This window comes from Vicugna pacos, chromosome 16 (assembly GCF_048564905.1).
Source record: "Vicugna pacos chromosome 16, VicPac4, whole genome shotgun sequence".
In the NCBI taxonomy this organism is placed as follows: domain Eukaryota; kingdom Metazoa; phylum Chordata; class Mammalia; order Artiodactyla; family Camelidae; genus Vicugna; species Vicugna pacos.
Window position 1 is genome coordinate 33,264,796 of NC_133002.1, and position 17,563 is coordinate 33,282,358.

The window sequence follows — 17,563 nt, forward strand, 5'->3', positions numbered from 1 at the left end:
ATCTGAGTTAAAATCCTGACTCTAAAAAGTTCATTACTGAGTTAACATACATGTATGAAATGCCTCAAAGAGGCTAGACTTTGAAAGATGGAAGACATACTCCCCACTTTCAAGAAGCCTGCAGTCCCAAAGGAGTGTAACAAGTACAGTATAATGTAGTGAGTGGAAGAATGGGAGTGGACTCAGATGTGACCGGATGTGACTGGGCCCAGCTGGGGGCCTTCCAGCTTCCACTGTGGGGCTCCCAAGCTTCGCTCTGACGTGGGGATACCATGCTGTCTGCCCCTGTGGGGGATCTTGAGATCAAGAAAAGGCAGTTTTCCTCATAGAAGGGGCCCCCAACTCATGCAAGAAAAATTCAGAAAACAGTTGTTGAAAGAGGTAACCCTAGATCTACGTCTCGAAGGCAGGGGAGCAGACATAGGCAGCACAAGCAGTGACCTTCCAAGCAGTGGAAACAGCACGGACCAAGGCAGCAACAACTCTAAAGTCCTATGTTGACTTAGTTGTATGCGCAAATCAGCTCTGCACCATTCACCTCCATGAGCCCCTGATCTGTAAAATGGGAACAATACCGCTTGCCTGGCAACATCAAGAGTTGTTGTGTGGTAACAGATGTCTCCTAGCAAGCAGTGAAATCTGCACCCTTTTCCCCCAGTTGCCCACTGTAAGTCGAGAATTGTGGAGTGTGTGATTTGGTAAATTAGAGGTGTGTAGTTTTAAGAAGTTATTCATGTTAGGTTTAGAAATAGAAATTTCTATGTAAATCAAAACTACAATGAGGTATCACCTCACACCAGTCAGAATGGCCATCGCTACAAAGTCCACAAGTAATAAGTGCTGGAGAGGGTATGGAGAAAAGGGAACCCTCCCATACTGTTGGTGGGAATATCGTTTGGTGCAGCCATTACAGAAAACAGTATGGAGATTCCTTAAAAAACTAAAAATAGACTACCATATGATCCAGCAATCCCACTCTTGGGCATGGATCTGGAGGGAACTCTAATTCAAAAGATATATGCACCCCAATGTTCATAGCAGCAGTATTCACAATAGCCAATACATGGAAGCAACCTAAATGTCCACTGACAGATGACAGGATAAAGGAGTTGTGGTATAGAATGCAATACTACTCAGCCATAAAAAAGAACAAAATAATGCCATTTGCAGCAACATCAATGGACATGGAGATAGTCATTCTAAGTGAAATCAGCCAGAAAGAGAAAGAAAAATACCATATCTTATATGTGGAATAAAAAAAAAAAAGACACAGATGAACTTATTATAAAACAGACTCACAGACACAGAAAACAAATTATGGTTACCAGAGAGGGAAGGGGATGGATAAATTGGGAGTTCGGGATTTGTAGATACTACTATATATAAAATAGATAAACCACAAGGTCCTACTGTAAAGCACAGGGAACTATATTCAGTATCTTGTAATAATAGCCTATAATGAAAAGGAATATATATTTACATATATATATAAAGCTGAGTATATATTTATAATTTTTATATATATAACTGAATCACTATGCTGTATACCAGAAACTATCACACTGTAAACTGACTATACATCAATCAATAAATTAATTAATTAATTAAAATTTTTTAAAAAGAAGGGATAGCTAAAAAAAAAACAGTTGTTGTTGTGGGCTAAATAAAGAACAACAAAGGGCTATGTAAACTGGGCAGCCCCATTATCACTATTATGAAAGAGAAGTGTGGTACAGGACTCCATCAAGATTGGACTCAATGATAACAGTGCTATGTGGCAGAAAGATCCCCGCCCTGGCTTTGCCACTAACCCACGACGTCCCCAGCCATACCCCCTACCCTACAGGCCTCAGTCCTTCTCACATGTAAAATTAATGGCTTGGACCAAGGGGGACTCAAGTCCCTTCAGAGGCTGCCATTGTATTTCTGAGTCCCCTTTAAATCTGGTTGCCAGCCAGCAGCACATGGCTCCCTGCTCCCAGACTATCTTTATTCCTTCCTAACCTTTACTTTGGCAGACAAAGCAAAAGATTCATCAAGCATATTAGACAACCCATGGCACATTTCCTGTTCTCCTCTGTTCCCTCTGCAGGTCGCAGACACACAGAATCCAGCCTTTCCAGGGCTCAGCCGGGACAGACTGCCGGGCCACTCAACAAAGGCTGCATTCCCCTCAGGGGCCAAGGGAAGCCCTGGGCACAGGCTGGGGCTGTTTGGTTTTGAGGTGTGCTGGGATAAAAGGCATCCTGGAAGTGGAAGGCTCGGTCATTAATTAATTAATTAATTAATTAATTATAATTGCGGGTTTGTTCTTAAGAATGATTCCTTTGAAATTACTTTCCATCAAACAAGTGACTGCCACAAGGACATCAGAAATTCAGTCTCCATTTCCTCAGCACGAGTATTTTTATTCCAGGAACTGAGAGTCTGTTATCTGGCTCTTCGCTTGCAAGTCTCTCCCACCCTCGCTTTAGAGTTGGGGTATGTTTATTTATGGAGGGGCAGGTATGTATCTGCATGTTTAACGTCTGTTTTAAAAGGAAATCTGTGCTCCACGAAAGAATCTTTTTGTGGACTTTAATCAGACCCTTTTCAGATAAGTGGACAATGGAAAAACTCCACGGAAAGATTAGAAAGACACCTGAGACTAATACCCACTAAGGTCATGAGCCACACCCCCGGGTTACCACTGAGTTGGAGAAGCAAACTGGTTTATCAATGCAGCTCTAAACAACAACATCGTGTGTGAAAACCCAGGGGCGCTTTGGGATTGACCAAGAGGAAACACATGTTGCACAATGATAGGATCTTGTTGGTACAGTTGTCAGAGAAGGGAACTCCCACGGCAAAGGGCATAAAACCATCCAGGGCAGTCTGGGGCGGCTCAGTTTTGCGGTGCCAGGGAGCCGACCAGAGCCCAGCCCTGGCCCAGACCCAGATGGGACCATGAACTCCAGGCACAGCTTCTGCCAGACCCCCTCAGGCTCCCGCCATGGCCCAGGAGGTGGCTGGGGCAGGCCAGAGAGCTTCCCCCGGGCTCCTAGCGTCCATGGTGGTGCGGGAGGTGTCCGCATCTCCCTTTCCTTCTCCTCACCAAGATGCCCGCCCCCTCGAGGGTGCTGGGAGTCTGGAAGAGGTGGTTCCCTCCTCGGTGGAAATGGGAAGGAAATGATGCAGAACCTCAACAGCCGCCTGGCCTCCTACCTGGACAAGGTACGCGCCCTGGAGGAGGCCAACACGAAACTCGAAAGTTGCATCTTCAAGTGGCATCAGCAGAGAGATCCGGGCAGTAAGCAAGATTACTCCCAATATGAGGAAAACATCAGCCACCTGCAGGAGCAGGTAAGATCCCGGCTGATCCTGGAACTTCAGAGGGGGCTGCGTTTCTAGGGGTTTGTGGGAGGAGAAATCAGTACAAAGACAATTTCCAGGAAAATGGCAAAAGAGCTTCAAGTCATCATGAACAAAGGTATTCAAAGACATTTTCATATCATACCTTAAATTTGGACTTGGTATAATAATATCAATAATGTTTGGTATAATAATCTTTATACATAAATTATATAGAAAGTCTAAACAACGTAAGGCAACCAGCTGCTGTCGGAATCACTTACAATCCAACGACACGATTGTAATGATCAGGCTGCATTTTTATGCCTCATGCTTAGTGCACAAGGCACAAGGGAGCATTTACTTTCTCATGACATCAGTTCCTCTCCACCTCAAAGTCCTGGCGACAGAGTGATCAGCCATCAAAGAAAGGCTGAATTGTACTATTTTGGAGATCACACCTAAAAGCTGTCACTCCACTAGCAGATACATCATTGTGATATCCCTGGATATTGCCTCTTGGGAGCTGCTAGAAGTTCTGAATTCTAGCTGCTCCCAGTTCTGAAGATGGCGTGTTGCTAGGAAAATACATTATAAAATGAGGATAATTTTTGGAATCTTAGAGTTAGGCTGGATTAGGGAGAATTCTTCAAAAAAATAAACAACTTTTCAACATTAAAAAAGCTAATCTTTCTGGGACATACATTCAAAAAAAAAAAAAAACTACACCTTCAAAACACTGGTTAGAAGCAGAGGGAATCCAGTCACCTTTTAGGTTATATTTTAAAGCTACATAAATTCCCTCTTATGTAAAGTGGTCTCAGAAAATTTCCTGTAAGATCTTACTTAACGTATCCTAGAAAGGGCATCACAGGTTTCCAGTATTTATATGGTATTATTTCTCAGCATTCAGTTGTCCAGGCTTGAATATAGGAAGGACCAATCAAGATAATAGAAATCTGTCCTTATAATGAACCCTAATTATTGAATAATCAACCTAATAACTGACTGTGTAATTACCTTAACTATATAGTACATGTTTGTCTTTACCAAAAAAAAAAAGTGATTCAACAAACCTCACCACGCTGTTTTTATTAATAAAGTCGTTTTGGTTTTAGAATGGAGAGACTAGAAGATTTTTGCAAATGGGCAGCTGAGAACGTAACTCCCTAAAGAAACGTCAGGTTAGACCTATTCACATAATTTATTAGCTGACAGTAGGGTGAAGAAGGGAAAGGAAGGGAAATATTTATTGAGTACTTATTGTATGCCAGGCATCGTGACGGGTATTTAATCCACTTATCAGCACTGTCCGCGAACATTTCTGATGGAAATGTTCTATATCAACTGATTTAACTCTCACAACAACTCTAGAAAGAAATTGAAACTCAGAGAAGTGAAGAAGCCATCCAAAGCCACCAGTAAGAGGCTGAGCTGGGGTTATAACCCAGGCCTGTTTCCAATGGCCCTATAATTTTCATATAGTGTGTTAGCCAGTCTCCCTCCTGCAAAAATGATGCTGTTAATTAATAAAGATAATGCATTACGTTTGCACTGTTAATCATACAACACATATTTCATACCCATTATCTCATTCTGTGAAGCATTGTTTTATCCACAATTTATAGATGCAGAGGCTGAGACCAAGTGGTTGCCCAAACTCTTTGGAACAGAATTGAGAATAGTGAGTGGGGACAATGACGAGGAGGGGTGGCTGGCCCACTCTCAAGGCAGCCCCCGATTCTGCATTCTGACACTACATAGGGAGATTCTTCAGCTCGGAATTCCACTCTTTCCTGGATTTCTTACCTGGTTGTTTGTCTGTGTTTGAAGAAAACAACTCTCTGAAGTTCAGGCTGTCTGTGTAACCAGCCTCCCCCGTTTGCAGGTGAGAAAACAGGGGCCCACAGAGGTCCCACAATGCCCAGGGCTGATCCCTTCCTGGGCCTTTCATGACTCATGAAATGTTCTGAGTAGACACAGCACTCTCCTGCCCCCACTTTAGGGATATTAAATGTTACTCCAAAAGTGTATAAGAAATTGAGTTCAAAAATTAATCCATTCCTTTTGAAACAGAGTTGGATATTGTCATATAAATATCAGGATATTAGAATGGCTCTCAATAGTACTGTATTTGGCACATTTGGTTTATGGTCAAAAATTCTATTTCCCTCCCCCCAGTAGGAGATTACACACCCTGGAGCAATGATGCAGCACTAATGCACCAAATAGATTTCTTTTAAAAGAATGAACTCAGGGCCTTGGGGAGAATCCAGGTGATTAATTATAATACACAATGCAAGACCTATGCCTTATACATTATTTCTCAATCCATCCTTACTCATTCATTACCATGAAGGATGTCTCAGAAGTAGTGTTTGTAGCATAATATTGTATCAGGTAACCCAAAGAGTGGGAAATAGTTTCGGTTTTTAAATATGAGCCATATCAACTCATGTACTGTGAGAAGGCTACCTGGGGGAATCAGACCCCTCACTGTGGACTCTGCAGTGCATAAATTACCAATTTACCTCAGAAAAGCCAAGTAAGTAAGTAAGACGATAATTTTTTTTTTAACTATACACGCTGCTCTGCATCTTTATCATTATTTCAAATAAGCTTTTCATGTGGAGTAATGTTAGATTTACATGGTACAGAAACTTTCCATAAGCCTCTCACCCAGCTCCCCTCATCCGTAAAACCTTCCATCACCATGACACATTTGCAACAACAAAGGAAGTGACATCAGTATACTTCTATGAACTAAACTCACCTTTTCCTCCAACTTAATATACCTTGGAGATTTTCCTGTATCAGTACATAGAAAATGATGTTCTTAATGCTCATTCCATGGTCTTCCAACTAGAAACATATTGTATATCAAGTGCTTACTTGGCCCCTGTTAGTGGAAACAGTGTTTCCAACACAGATGGGATTATTTAATTTTTCCTGATTCCACGGAACATACAGTGTATGGTTTCTCTGAATGTCAAGCAAAACCTCCATGCACAACTGAGACTAACTGCAGGGGTCCCGTGGCCATTTTGGATGAGGCTACTTTTCATTCCCCATGAGCTCAGGTAATGAACGAATAAAGAGCCTGGATGGAAAGGTAAGAAATCCCAAAGCAGCACTGTAGAGGGAAGACAAGGAAATACCTGCAGAATCCTTTTTTAGAGCAAAGAAAGTAGTCACAGTACTATTTGGAATCCACCAAGACAAGGAAGAAGTTCGGCAGGGGCAGCAAGCCTGGCTGTCTCCCACCACGAACAGCAGACGTGTGAGGATGCATCTCAGGGTGTATCCAATGCAGACACTGGCTCTAATAACAAAAGTGCTAGCTTTTAAAAAAGAAAATTAAACACTTTATGTTTTCCTGAACTAAGTTAGTTTTGACTGATTTTTCAGAGTGCCTACAGTGTGCCCACAAAGGCTAAGTATTTTTACATTATTTTATTTAATCTCTTCTACTCTAATTCTCATAACTCTTCGGTGAAGTGGCTATTGTTCCTATTGCCATTTTGTGGATGAAGAAACTGAGACATAGCCAAGCTCACTCAGCGGGTGGGCACTGGAACAGGACGCCAGGCCCTGCTCTGTGAGTTCCAGACCAGCTCCTTACCACCTCTGAATACTGTTATTGTGTACTTGTGACACTAAATTCCGAGTAATCAGTGGAGCTTTGAACAGGACCAGATTTTTAAAAGGTGCCTTTGTATTGCGGTATAATTCTGTCCTAAAAAAAAAAAATCCTTTCTAAATATATGAATTAACTGCCTAAATATAATGGGAATGTCACAGGATTCTCTAGCTCCAACTAAGCTACAGAAGTTTGGAGCTAGTACCTCTAAGGTCATCTGTTTCTAGGACAAACTCCTTTTTTAACAGATGATGAAACTGAAGTCCAGGGAGTGGAATGACTGACCTGAGTTCAGGCCAATGGTCAGTTAACAGGAAGTAAAAGGAAAATCTCGCTGTTCCTAGTTCAGCACGATACTTGGTACAAAAGTAGTATTACACTTTTGACACTGAGATTATCTTGCACCCAATTTTCCCCAAGGCAGTGACATACATTGAATGTGCATTTCATATCTTATTTCTCTCATATGTGTATTTCTCTGATTATAACTACCCGGAAGTATTTACAAATCATATATTTATATACCCAATCGCTCCTGTAGACACTTCCAACAAAAATTCTCTTTTTAAAGTAAAAAATTATATAAACATCTAGTGAAAGTCTTTAACCAGAGACAGTTAAAGCTTTAATAGAGTTAAAGTTTATTAAGCTACTTCATTTGATGGTAAAGAATTATTTCAGTTAATATTTTAAAAGCTCCAATTGGGGCATTCTCATCATGGAATAAGTTACAAATACATACACACCCACCCACACGTTGTATGTGTGGCTATGGTCATTTGGGGCAACAAAAAAAAATTATGGTATGTGATGACTATTAGGAAATACATTTAAAATTAGTTTAAATGCACTATAAAGTACATTTAAAATTAGTTTGACAAACTAACATTAATGAAGCTCTGTATCAGTGATACTTTGCCCAGTGTCACTGATCAGAAACATGAACGCTACCACAAGGAAGAATTATGTTCATCTAAAAACTACTGCACTTTAGGAGAGCCAAATTACTATTCACAATAGGAAGTCAGAACATAAACTTAACATCTTCAGATGTGGATGAGCTTAATACATGCGTGCGTTGTACTAGAAAATTTAAAGGCAGTTTCAATAATCACTCTCTTGCTCCTTATATCACTCTTGGAGCAGCTGCATCCATCCTCACCGGTCAAGTCAACATAGAAAAAAAAGGCAGTGAAACTGACTGCAGACCACATCCTTACTGTAAAATCATTCCTGCACTTTGCACCTAGTAAATGCTCAATAAATACTTACGGATTTTATTACTCGTTATTCCATTGCTAGAAGAAGACGTCATCTAGGCTGACAAGGCAGCTTCCCAGGAGCTGGGCAGCAATACAGCGCTCCTGTGCGGTTTGTACAACTGAAATGACTCCTGGTGCCTGTTTTACAGATAGCAGATGGCAAGATGATGAACGCTCAGATCATCCTGCTCATTGACAACGCCAGGATGGCGGTGGATGACTTCAGCCTTAAGTGGGTTCCTGCTTCACAGTGTTGGGGAAGGCGGGGGGGGGGGGGTTGTTTGGTGTTTTGTTCTATTTTGTTTTGGGGGTTACTGCTGCTTTTGTTTCTGTTTTATAGAAGGAAAACTTATCTCTCCATTACCAACGTGTAAAATCATACCAAAATATAATTAAAAGGCATAACAGGAACTAATACCTGACTGGACCTTGTATAAACAAACCAGATGCAAAATACACTTTTTGGCATGGGGAAATTTGAATATGCACCAAGAATTAGATGATATTAAAGAGTTATTATTGATTTTTTTACGTGTGATAATGTTATCATGCTTATTTAGAAAACTGTCTTTTTCTTAAAAAATACATTTGGAAGTACTTAGGGGTAAAATGTCATAATGTCTATAATATACTGTAAAATACAAAATATAGATGAAGCAAATATGGCATAATGGTTAATGGTTGCTAATTCTAAGTGATGGGTATATGGCTGTTTATTATTTCATTCTCTCTAATTAAAAAAAAAAAATTGAGTCACCATCATAGAAAAACCTGCATGAAACAGACATACAAAGGGTGCACAGCCTGTATTCATTTGCTCCTATTAAATGTAAAAAGTAAGAGATTCACCTCTAACCTAAGGTGACTCCTTACAAGGCCATGGCCTTCCAACAGCAGGTGTACTCTTCTCTCCCTTCTACTCAAAGGTATGAAAATGAACACTCCTTCAAGAAAGACTTGGAAACTGAAGTTGAGGGTCTCCGGAAGACCCTGGATGACCTGACCATCGTCACAACAGACTTGGAACAGGAAGTGGAGGGGATGAGGAAAGAGCTCATCCTTATGAAGAAGCGTCATGAGCAGGTAGGACGCCCAGGAGCTCCTGGTAACCTGCATGGCTCTCAATCTGTGCGTTTCAGGTGATGCAGTAGCTACAGAAGAAATCACCATCTGAATTCCAGTTCTATTGTCTTCAACCTAAATAGTCACAAGGAACCATATAAATATCTCATTTTTCCAAGTTCAGGGTTATCTACTCAGGTGTCAAATACAACAGCTAAAATACAATCACAATTCACGATGAAATCAGTCAACAACTTTGTTAATATATGATGTTTATCTAGACCTGTTTGTTAATATGCTACCGGAAGAATAGATGTGTGGAGTTGAACTTCCTTCACTAACCCCATGAGCAGCAAATCGGGGGACAATAGGGTAAAGAGAATCTGCCAATGACCCAGGTAAATATACCTAGTGGCAGAAGTTAAGAATCCTGATTTCCAGAAGCATTTAACTGACTTTTTAAAAGTTACCATCCATCTAAAGTCCCAGAGACTCTGATGAAATGATAGAAAAACAATCCCCATTCTAGGCAAACAAAACTGCTTATGAACATCAAAGAGCCTCCGCTGCTGCACAGCTGGTTAGACAATGATGGTTAATTAAACCTTTCCTGTGGTTTCTTGGTTTTCATGATATCCTATGGGCGTTAGCCCTACAGAGTCATAATGCGTCAACAAGATTTTGGAAGCCTCTACCCCTTTGGGCTTTGGGTTACTGAACTGCTTCCCCAAAGCTCTGGCCTGTCACCTGAAATGCTCAGTTGTGCCATCGTTTCACTCATGAACGTTTGCTGAAGAGAACCTTACACGTTGTGTAAGTGTAACTCTTTACAAAACATTTTCAACCAGGGATGAAGTCAGTGATCACAGAGGCCATTTAATTACCTGTCTGGTGCAAGTTTTACTTTATAAAGTTCTAAGAGAAAAAAAGCACATTTTCTCATGAACAAACAATAACTGAGAAACCACAGCGCCAACTACATAAGCTGGATTCTTAAAAGACCTGTGAACTTCTGCCAATCAGTACACTTCCGGCCTTCTGATTATCACAGCTGATTCGTTTTCTGTCTGTTATTAAACAGGAAATGGAGGAACATCGTGTGCCAAATGACTTCAAGGTCAATGTGAAGGTGGATACAACCCCGGGAGAAGATCTGATTAAGGTCCTGGAGGATATGAGGCAGGAATACGAGCTTATAATAAAGAAGAAGCATCAAGACTTGGACACTTGGTATAAAGAGCAGGTAAAAGAAGGGTGCCCCAACTTCACAAAGGTTCCATTTCCAAGTGGTCCCAATGCCAAAGCCTCTGCCCTTTGCTTGGTCTTACAGTCGGCAGCCATGGCCCAGGAGGTGGCCAATCCGACAGCCGTGCAGAGCAGCCAAAGTGACATCCACGAGCTGAAGCGCACTTTCCAGGCCCTGGAGATTGACCTGCAGGCGCAGTGCAACAGGGTGAGTCTGAGCCTGGAAAATCCTGGGTCAGGTGCCACCTCCTCCACAAAAGTCTTCCCTGACCTCTCTCCCAGGCCCATCTCCGCAACTCTACTGGGACATCTCTCACCTCCCGCTCTCCCTCCAAACTGCCCATGCTGAGGACAATAAGGGCTATCGTGTTTCGAGGTGTCCACATTGCCACGTGGTGTACTGGCAGGTTCATTATATTAAATGTCATCAGTCTTTACATCCATCCATCTTTCCAGGTCCCCCTTTTAGAGATTTACCTTTAAGGTGACAGTTGAGCAAAACCCTAAAAGCACTAAAGTGGTGCATTATGTGGCTATGGAGGTGGGGGTCCAGGTGGAGGAACAGCAAAAGCTATGAGACCCTGGTGTGTCTGACAGGTTGGAGGAACAGCCAGAAAGTCAATGTGGCTGCAGTGGGTGAAAAAGGGAAGAAGAAAGGAGAGGAGAGGAGAGGAGGGGAGGGAAGGGGAGGCCCTGGGGTAACAATGGAGCTGGACTGTGCAGCCTTGACCCTTGGAGGGAGGTCAGGAGGAATCTGAAACAGCGGGTATAGATGACTCTTTGAGGAGCTTTGCTATAAGCAAAGGAGAGCAGAGAAACTGGGTGATCGCTGAAGGTAGACATGGGTTCAAGAGAGAACAAATTTTAAGGTGGGAAAAATGATTCTCTCTGAAAGCTGGTGGGACTAATTTAGGAGAGAGGAAAACACTAATGTTGCAAGAAGGTGGGACGTTGCTGAAATGACCAGAACACAGACAGCTCACGCGTAGTAACAGAGAGGAATGAGTGTCAGACACAGATTCAGGTATGTGGGTGGAAGTGATGGCAGGAGCTTGTGGGAGTTCTCTCCTGAGGGCCCTCATCTCCTCAGCGACAGAGGAAGCCAGGCCGTGGGCTGAGAGAAACGATGGGGAGGAGGGAGGTTTGAGGACAGGAGAGAAGGAATGAAATAGCCCTTTGGGGAAACAGGAGAGTGACTAGACCAGGAACATGTGGGTGAATGGCCAGGCAGCATTAAGGGCCCCCCGAAAGTTAGCAGCCGTGATAGAGTGAGTGTCCAGCACAGTTCTGAAATTCTCTTTAAGGTTGAAGTTATATGTTCCAGAAAAGCAGGCAGTAAAGCCAAACAGAACAAGGACTGGAACTCAGTTCTTTGTATGCTTCATTTTGCAGCTTTCAGAATCTCCTCAAAAATGACAATTTGTTATCATAGTCATAATCAGAAAACATCGCTTGGGACTAGGGTTGCCTGATTAACCAAATTAAAATATAGGACACCCAGTGCAATCTGAATTTCAGATAAACAACAAAGTTTTTCTCTTTTAGTATAAGTATGTTCCATGCAGTATTAGGGCAATGTTTGGAACATACTTATACTAAAAAATTACTCGTTGCTCGTCTGAAATTTGAATTTAACTGGGAGCCCTCTATTTTACCTGACATCCTTACCTGAGGCCCCTCTCTGAAGATACAAAGAGATAGCAGTCCAGTTGCTGCTTCCCACTAGGAGTTTTTAGTCCGGCCAGAGACAAAATGTAAGCATAAGGAGGTAAGGAGCAGATCGAGGCAAGGTGGCACATACTCACTCCCAAACAAGCACCGTAAATAACAAACACCACAGGAGGACAGTGGAGGTGCCAGGAGCTGCCAGACACAAACGCTTTGCGCCCAGAAAAAACCCTGGTGCAGTTTGACTCCTCACTGCCTGGCTCCTCACCCTGCATCCCCGGCACCACCAAGACACCCAGCAGAGTAATCATCATATTCTAACTACTCAGCAAGCACAGGCTATTGAACCGATCATGCCATCGGGCAATGAACGAAAGCAGTATTATTCCTCTTTCAGAAATCTTCTTTGGAAAGCATGTTATCGGAGACCCAGTCTCAGTACTCCCGCCAACTCCAGGACATGCAACGGATCATCTCCCACCACGAGGAGGAGCTGATGCAGCTACGCCACGACCTGGAGTGCCAGAGCAACGGATACAAGGTCCTCCTGGGCATCAAAACCCACCTAGAGAAAGAAATCGCCACCTACCGCCAGCTTCTGGAGGGAGAAAATGAGGGGTAAGGCGGAGGCTGGCGGGGGAAGAGGGCGAAGGGGGCGTCCTCCCATGGGTGCACTCACGTGCCTTATGTTCTGTAAGCCATCGTCAGTGCTAGAGAGAAAGGTTTATGCTGAGTTTTGTCTGCAGACATTTAGATCAGATTGTATTCCATTAAGTGGCCAGTGTGAATTAATCAGCCATTATTCCCAGGACACCAAGATCTGAGGTCAATAGTTTCAACTAATATATTAAAATCTCTAGGAAGAAACAACCAAGAGGGCTTGGCTATAGTATTTCCAGTGGGAATGCACATAATTTTGGCTCAAAAAAAAAAAAAAAAGAACAGTTGGGGAATGTTTTACTGTAACAGCAGGAAAAGATCCCTAAGAGATGGCAATGTCTAGATTTTTCAGTCTGGTGTCTCTGACTACTTTAGGTATAGCTGTCCACACCAAGGGCACATATGTTCTATGACCCAAGAGAAAGGGTTATTAGAAGGTTGTTTTTTTTTTAAATACATAAATGAAATGTTATTGGACTAAACTTTGAACAGTCTGAAAAGCCCAGGGGTTCTAAGCTTCAGCCCCAGACCCTGGAAGAGATCCCAGTGGAGGCAGAGGCTGCAGCTGGCCAAAAGGATGGAGGGGGTTCAGCAGGCTTCACCTGGCCCAGGCTCAGCGGGAGGCCAGCCTCACTGGCTTTTGCCTTCAGCAGGGCTGTCCCATGAACTCATGACCTTGCGACTACAGAGCTCAGTAAACTAGCCTCATTAAAGAGCTACAAGTTTACAAGCAGGCAGAGGAAGTTAGATCATCTTGAGAAGTATTTATGATTGTTGCTAATCCTAAACTGAGCTTTAAACCTTTATCACTTTTATAGGACAATGGACTCTAAGGACTCTAAGTTGAGTGCGAAAGGTAAAAAAAAAAAACACTTCATTGTTTGAATCTCCTTTTTTTTTTTCTTAATGAATCAGCACATTTACCCACTCTGTAGTACTCATAATCCTCCGTGTGCTCTTAAATGCCTTGTGTCCAATTTTTATTTTACTCCCAAATGGCCAGGAGTTTTGAATTAACTTAACACATTAAATAATACAGAACAAAGAAGTAAGCTTTCAATATTCTCCTAAAATATATATATGAAAGCTCTTTGCAAGCAGTAAAGTAGATTAAAATGATCATTGATATTATTATATCTCTATTAGGTTATGGAGTCTGTTGACCAAACTCCTAGGGACTCGAGAGGAAGTGATTTCACAGACTACATTCCGTTGAACACCGTTAACTGAGTATTATGAAAGGTGTGCTCCTGGCCTGATATGGCTGGGCATGTTGTGTACCACTAGCCTCTTCGTGAAGAATCAGGCTGTGTTTCAGTGTGTTGAAGATGGGACAAATACTGCTGTAGGGAAGAAAAGGAACAAGAAAGACCAAAAAGCCACAAGAAAACTTACTTTGTTTAGCCCAGGGTTCCCAAGTATCTTTGACCTGGGAATCCTATTTGCTCAGATTGCCTTTAACATCTTACAGAAAAGTTTTAAGAAATCAGTCTGGGACAGGTGGCACTTTCTGATTAGTAGACGGTTTAAAAAAAAAAGGTGTTAAGAGATTTAGGGACTCAGAGTTCAAGTCATCATCACAGAACAGCTGGTCTCCTTCATTGCCCCCTGTCTGCAAGATCCTGACAGATGGCCCTTCAGCCTCTCCTTACCCATGTCCAGGGGCGGGGAACCTATTACTGGAGGGGGTGGCTCAACCTACTGTTGGAGAGGTTTGATTTTAACAAAGTTCTCCCTGTATTTCTATTAATGGTTTCAATTCTTCCCTCCGGTCTAGAATTTTTTAGGCGGGGTAATTAAGTTTATTTATTTGTTTGTTTTTAATGGAGACTGAACTCAGGACTTCATGCATGCTAGGCATGCCCTCTACCACTGAGCTATACCCTCCCCTTTAGAATCAGTCTATTGATGTGTCAACAAAGCACACTTTACTCAAATAAATCATGTCTTCAAAAACAGTGACCATCACAAATATCCCTGGCCTCTCACCCTTCTCAGCCATCCTTCATATGACTTGCTTTCTAGACCTTAAAATGAGGTCCCCAGAGTGGCACCTAGTGCTCTGTAAGCTCACAGAATCTATGGTGCGAATGCTACAAAGCCCACCTGAGCAGAAAGGACCCCACTGGCACTTGTGGCCAGGTTAGATTCTGTTTCAGGCACACCTGAGATGAAGGTCTTGACCTCTAGAAGGTGACACTGTTCAGACACCCTTATTTCCTGGAGGGTGAGAGGAAGACTCTTCCTCTGTAAGACGCCCTTCACTCCAGCAGAGCCTGCCACACTGCTTAGTGATCATTTTGGAAGGCACAGATAGCCCTCAGGCGCTGAGAACAGGGAACTGAAAAAGAGGACAGTTCCGATGGTGGGGAGGATGGGCAATGACCTCTTTGTTGCTCTTTCCCTCAGCATCTGCAGCTCCAAAGATCAAGGCCATCACCCAGGAGAGCGTCAATGGAAGAATAATTCTTTCTCAAGTGAATGAGATCTAAAAGTATGCGTGAGGTCTATAAAAGTTGCCTGCTGCAAAAACGATTCCCCCCCAATGGAACGCCCTTGCCCACACACAAACGGGTGAATTCTAAGAGGTGTCCATGGAGTTATGAACCTCAGAAGCTTTTTTCTCTCTGTTACATTCTCACCAGATGTTCCATAACGATCTTATGCGCTTTTTCAAAGTGTGAGCTCATGAGCTTAACGCTCCACATTCGCACTACAGTCATCAGGCTCCCATCGTTGTGCATCTGTTTCATGGCCAATAAAACTCCACACCAACGGCATCATGTCTTTTTTTACATTGTAAGGTGAGACAAGGCCTCAAGGTCTCATCGTAATGACGGAGTCTCAGAGCACTGCCCATGAAACAGCCAGAGGGGCCGGAATGCTTTGAACATGTTCCCAGCGACCCAGTACTGGGCGGAACTGTCACCTGCAGACATACAACCTAGGGACGAGACGTGGCTTATAAGGCTCTCTAGACTTCTGCCAGCAGGAAAGAGGGGTGGGGACAGAGAATGGAACACCCAGAAAGGCCTCATTGAGAATGTGAGGCAACCAAAAGCTATTCTATCTCACAGATACATACATACATACATATATAGACACATAACCTTAAAGGCCTAAAAGAGAATTAAAGCACAGAGAACTGTATTCAATGGCTTGCAGTAACCTGTAGTGAAAAAGAATATGTACAATATATGTATGACTGAATCACTATGCTGTGCACCAGAAGCTAACACATCATAAATCAAAAAAATAATAAAATAAGATAAAAATAAAAATTTTTCAAAAAGAAAAGGAAATTCAGAAAAAAAATCCTCATTACAGGTAGATACAAAGACCCTAAAAGGGGAAGTGACCTGTCCAAGATTCAAATTACAAACATTAGGACCCAGAGTATTATGTTGAGATGTGCTTAGGGCTAAACCACAGAGACTGTGCACCTCTGTCCTCTGAAAAAGAAGCCTTTTCCTCAAATTGCAGCAGTGTGAGCTGTTGTTCCAAGGCTGGTACAGGGGAGCAATGCTGGAGAAAAGGAAGACAGAAACCCACGTGTTCACTGAGACATCATCAGAAAGTTGTACATGGAATCATGGGATATTAACAATTTAAGGGGCCATCGGCACAGGCTAGGCAAACTCTCCCACTTCACAGACGAATGCACTGAGGCCCAGAGCAATAAATGTGTTGACCCAAACACTCACTGGATTACAGGTAGGTCTAGATCTGGGCCTCTTGACTCCACTTAAGCTGTTGAACTAAAAGTGGTGTCACTGGGTTCTAGTGTCATCTAACATGTTGGCAATGTCCCAAATATGTTTTGTCTCTGTTTGAATACTCTTTTGGAAAGGACTGCTTTTGATACCTTCTGAACTGGACATGTCTTCAAACTGGATTAGTCTTCCTTTTAAGGCAATGATTGTTGTTTTCATTCTCAGTGCTCAAAGAACAGAAAACCATCCCCTAGTAATCTGAAATTAGGCAACAGGAACCCAGGATAATTATACCATTGTAAAACTGTATTATTGGTTTAAGTGAACTACATTAATTCGCTGGGATAAAATTACAAATTTACCTTTACTATGTGAACACTTCCAAGCATTTCACACACACAAAAAAAACAATTTACTAACATCTCCAATGAGTATTCTTTGTGCAGTACTTGTCTGTGCAAACTTTTGCTTGGGGTGGGTGGGGGGAGGCGAGGAAGAACAATGAATATTAGAGTTTATTAGTTCTTTTTCCATTTCTTTTTACTAGGAGAGCTTCTTTGTGTTAACAGGGTACTGCAGTCTCAAAGCAGATTTAAAAATAAATTTTTTCTTTCCTTTAGCATCAATTTACTCAATTTTAGACATTACTATCTTTCTTGAAATCTAGAAACTAGACATAAAATAAACATATTTTCTCAAGGTGAAGTGGGAGCATTGCTAGCAAAATCTTTTGAAAATATTCTTGTAAAAAAGAATATGACATGCTGATGGGAAAGTTTAATACTAGACCCAGAAAATAATCTCTAACCTTCCATTTACCATCATAACTTATAGAGGATTTGGTGATAATAAATCAAAACATAAAAATAATTTTTCTTTCAAGGAGCTAAATTATCCTTAAAGTGTTAATTTTCACTGTTATCAATTAAGGTGATCAATTCATCCCAGTTTGTCCAGGAGACCCCTCAGTCCCAGGCAAACTA

At 42.1% G+C, this 17,563-nt stretch overlaps 1 protein-coding gene and 1 long non-coding RNA gene across 29 annotated transcripts in view; one reads left to right on the top strand and one right to left on the bottom strand.

The window, feature by feature from the left end:
* The window catches only part of LOC107034533 (uncharacterized), a 125,521-nt gene that overhangs the window by 30,645 nt on the left and 77,313 nt on the right, over positions 1-17,563 (bottom strand). The window contains exon 1 of one of the 27 annotated variants that reach the window (XR_012059573.1): positions 8,243-8,368. The exons of the other annotated variants lie outside the window; for them this stretch is intronic. This is a non-coding gene — a long non-coding RNA (uncharacterized lncRNA). Of the gene's footprint in view, positions 1-8,242; positions 8,369-17,563 lie in introns of those variants that run through there. 27 annotated transcript variants of the gene reach the window in all.
* Positions 2,602-16,975, top strand: KRT23 (keratin 23). 2 transcript variants are annotated; one of them, XM_031686007.2, is made up of 8 exons: positions 2,602-3,342; positions 8,382-8,464; positions 9,159-9,315; positions 10,376-10,537; positions 10,625-10,747; positions 12,605-12,825; positions 13,686-13,723; positions 15,277-16,975. In XM_031686007.2, the coding sequence occupies exons 1-8, from the start codon at positions 2,947-2,949 to the stop codon at positions 15,357-15,359; spliced, it is 1,263 nt and encodes a 420-aa protein (XP_031541867.1). In that variant the 5' UTR covers positions 2,602-2,946; the 3' UTR covers positions 15,360-16,975. The 2 variants fall into 2 exon arrangements, with proteins under 2 accessions (XP_031541867.1, XP_031541868.1); XM_031686008.2 differs by lacking the exon at positions 13,686-13,723.

Bases quoted from the DNA above. Each gene is read 5' to 3' on its own strand.
- KRT23 (XM_031686007.2), top strand. From the start codon at position 2,947: ATGAACTCCAGGCACAGCTTCTGCCAGACCCCCTCAGGCTCCCGCCAT. The intron at 3,343-8,381 runs GTAAGATCCCGG...CCTGTTTTACAG, and splicing joins TCAGCCACCTGCAGGAGCAG to ATAGCAGATGGCAAGATGAT. The intron at 10,748-12,604 runs GTGAGTCTGAGC...TTCCTCTTTCAG, and splicing joins TGCAGGCGCAGTGCAACAGG to AAATCTTCTTTGGAAAGCAT.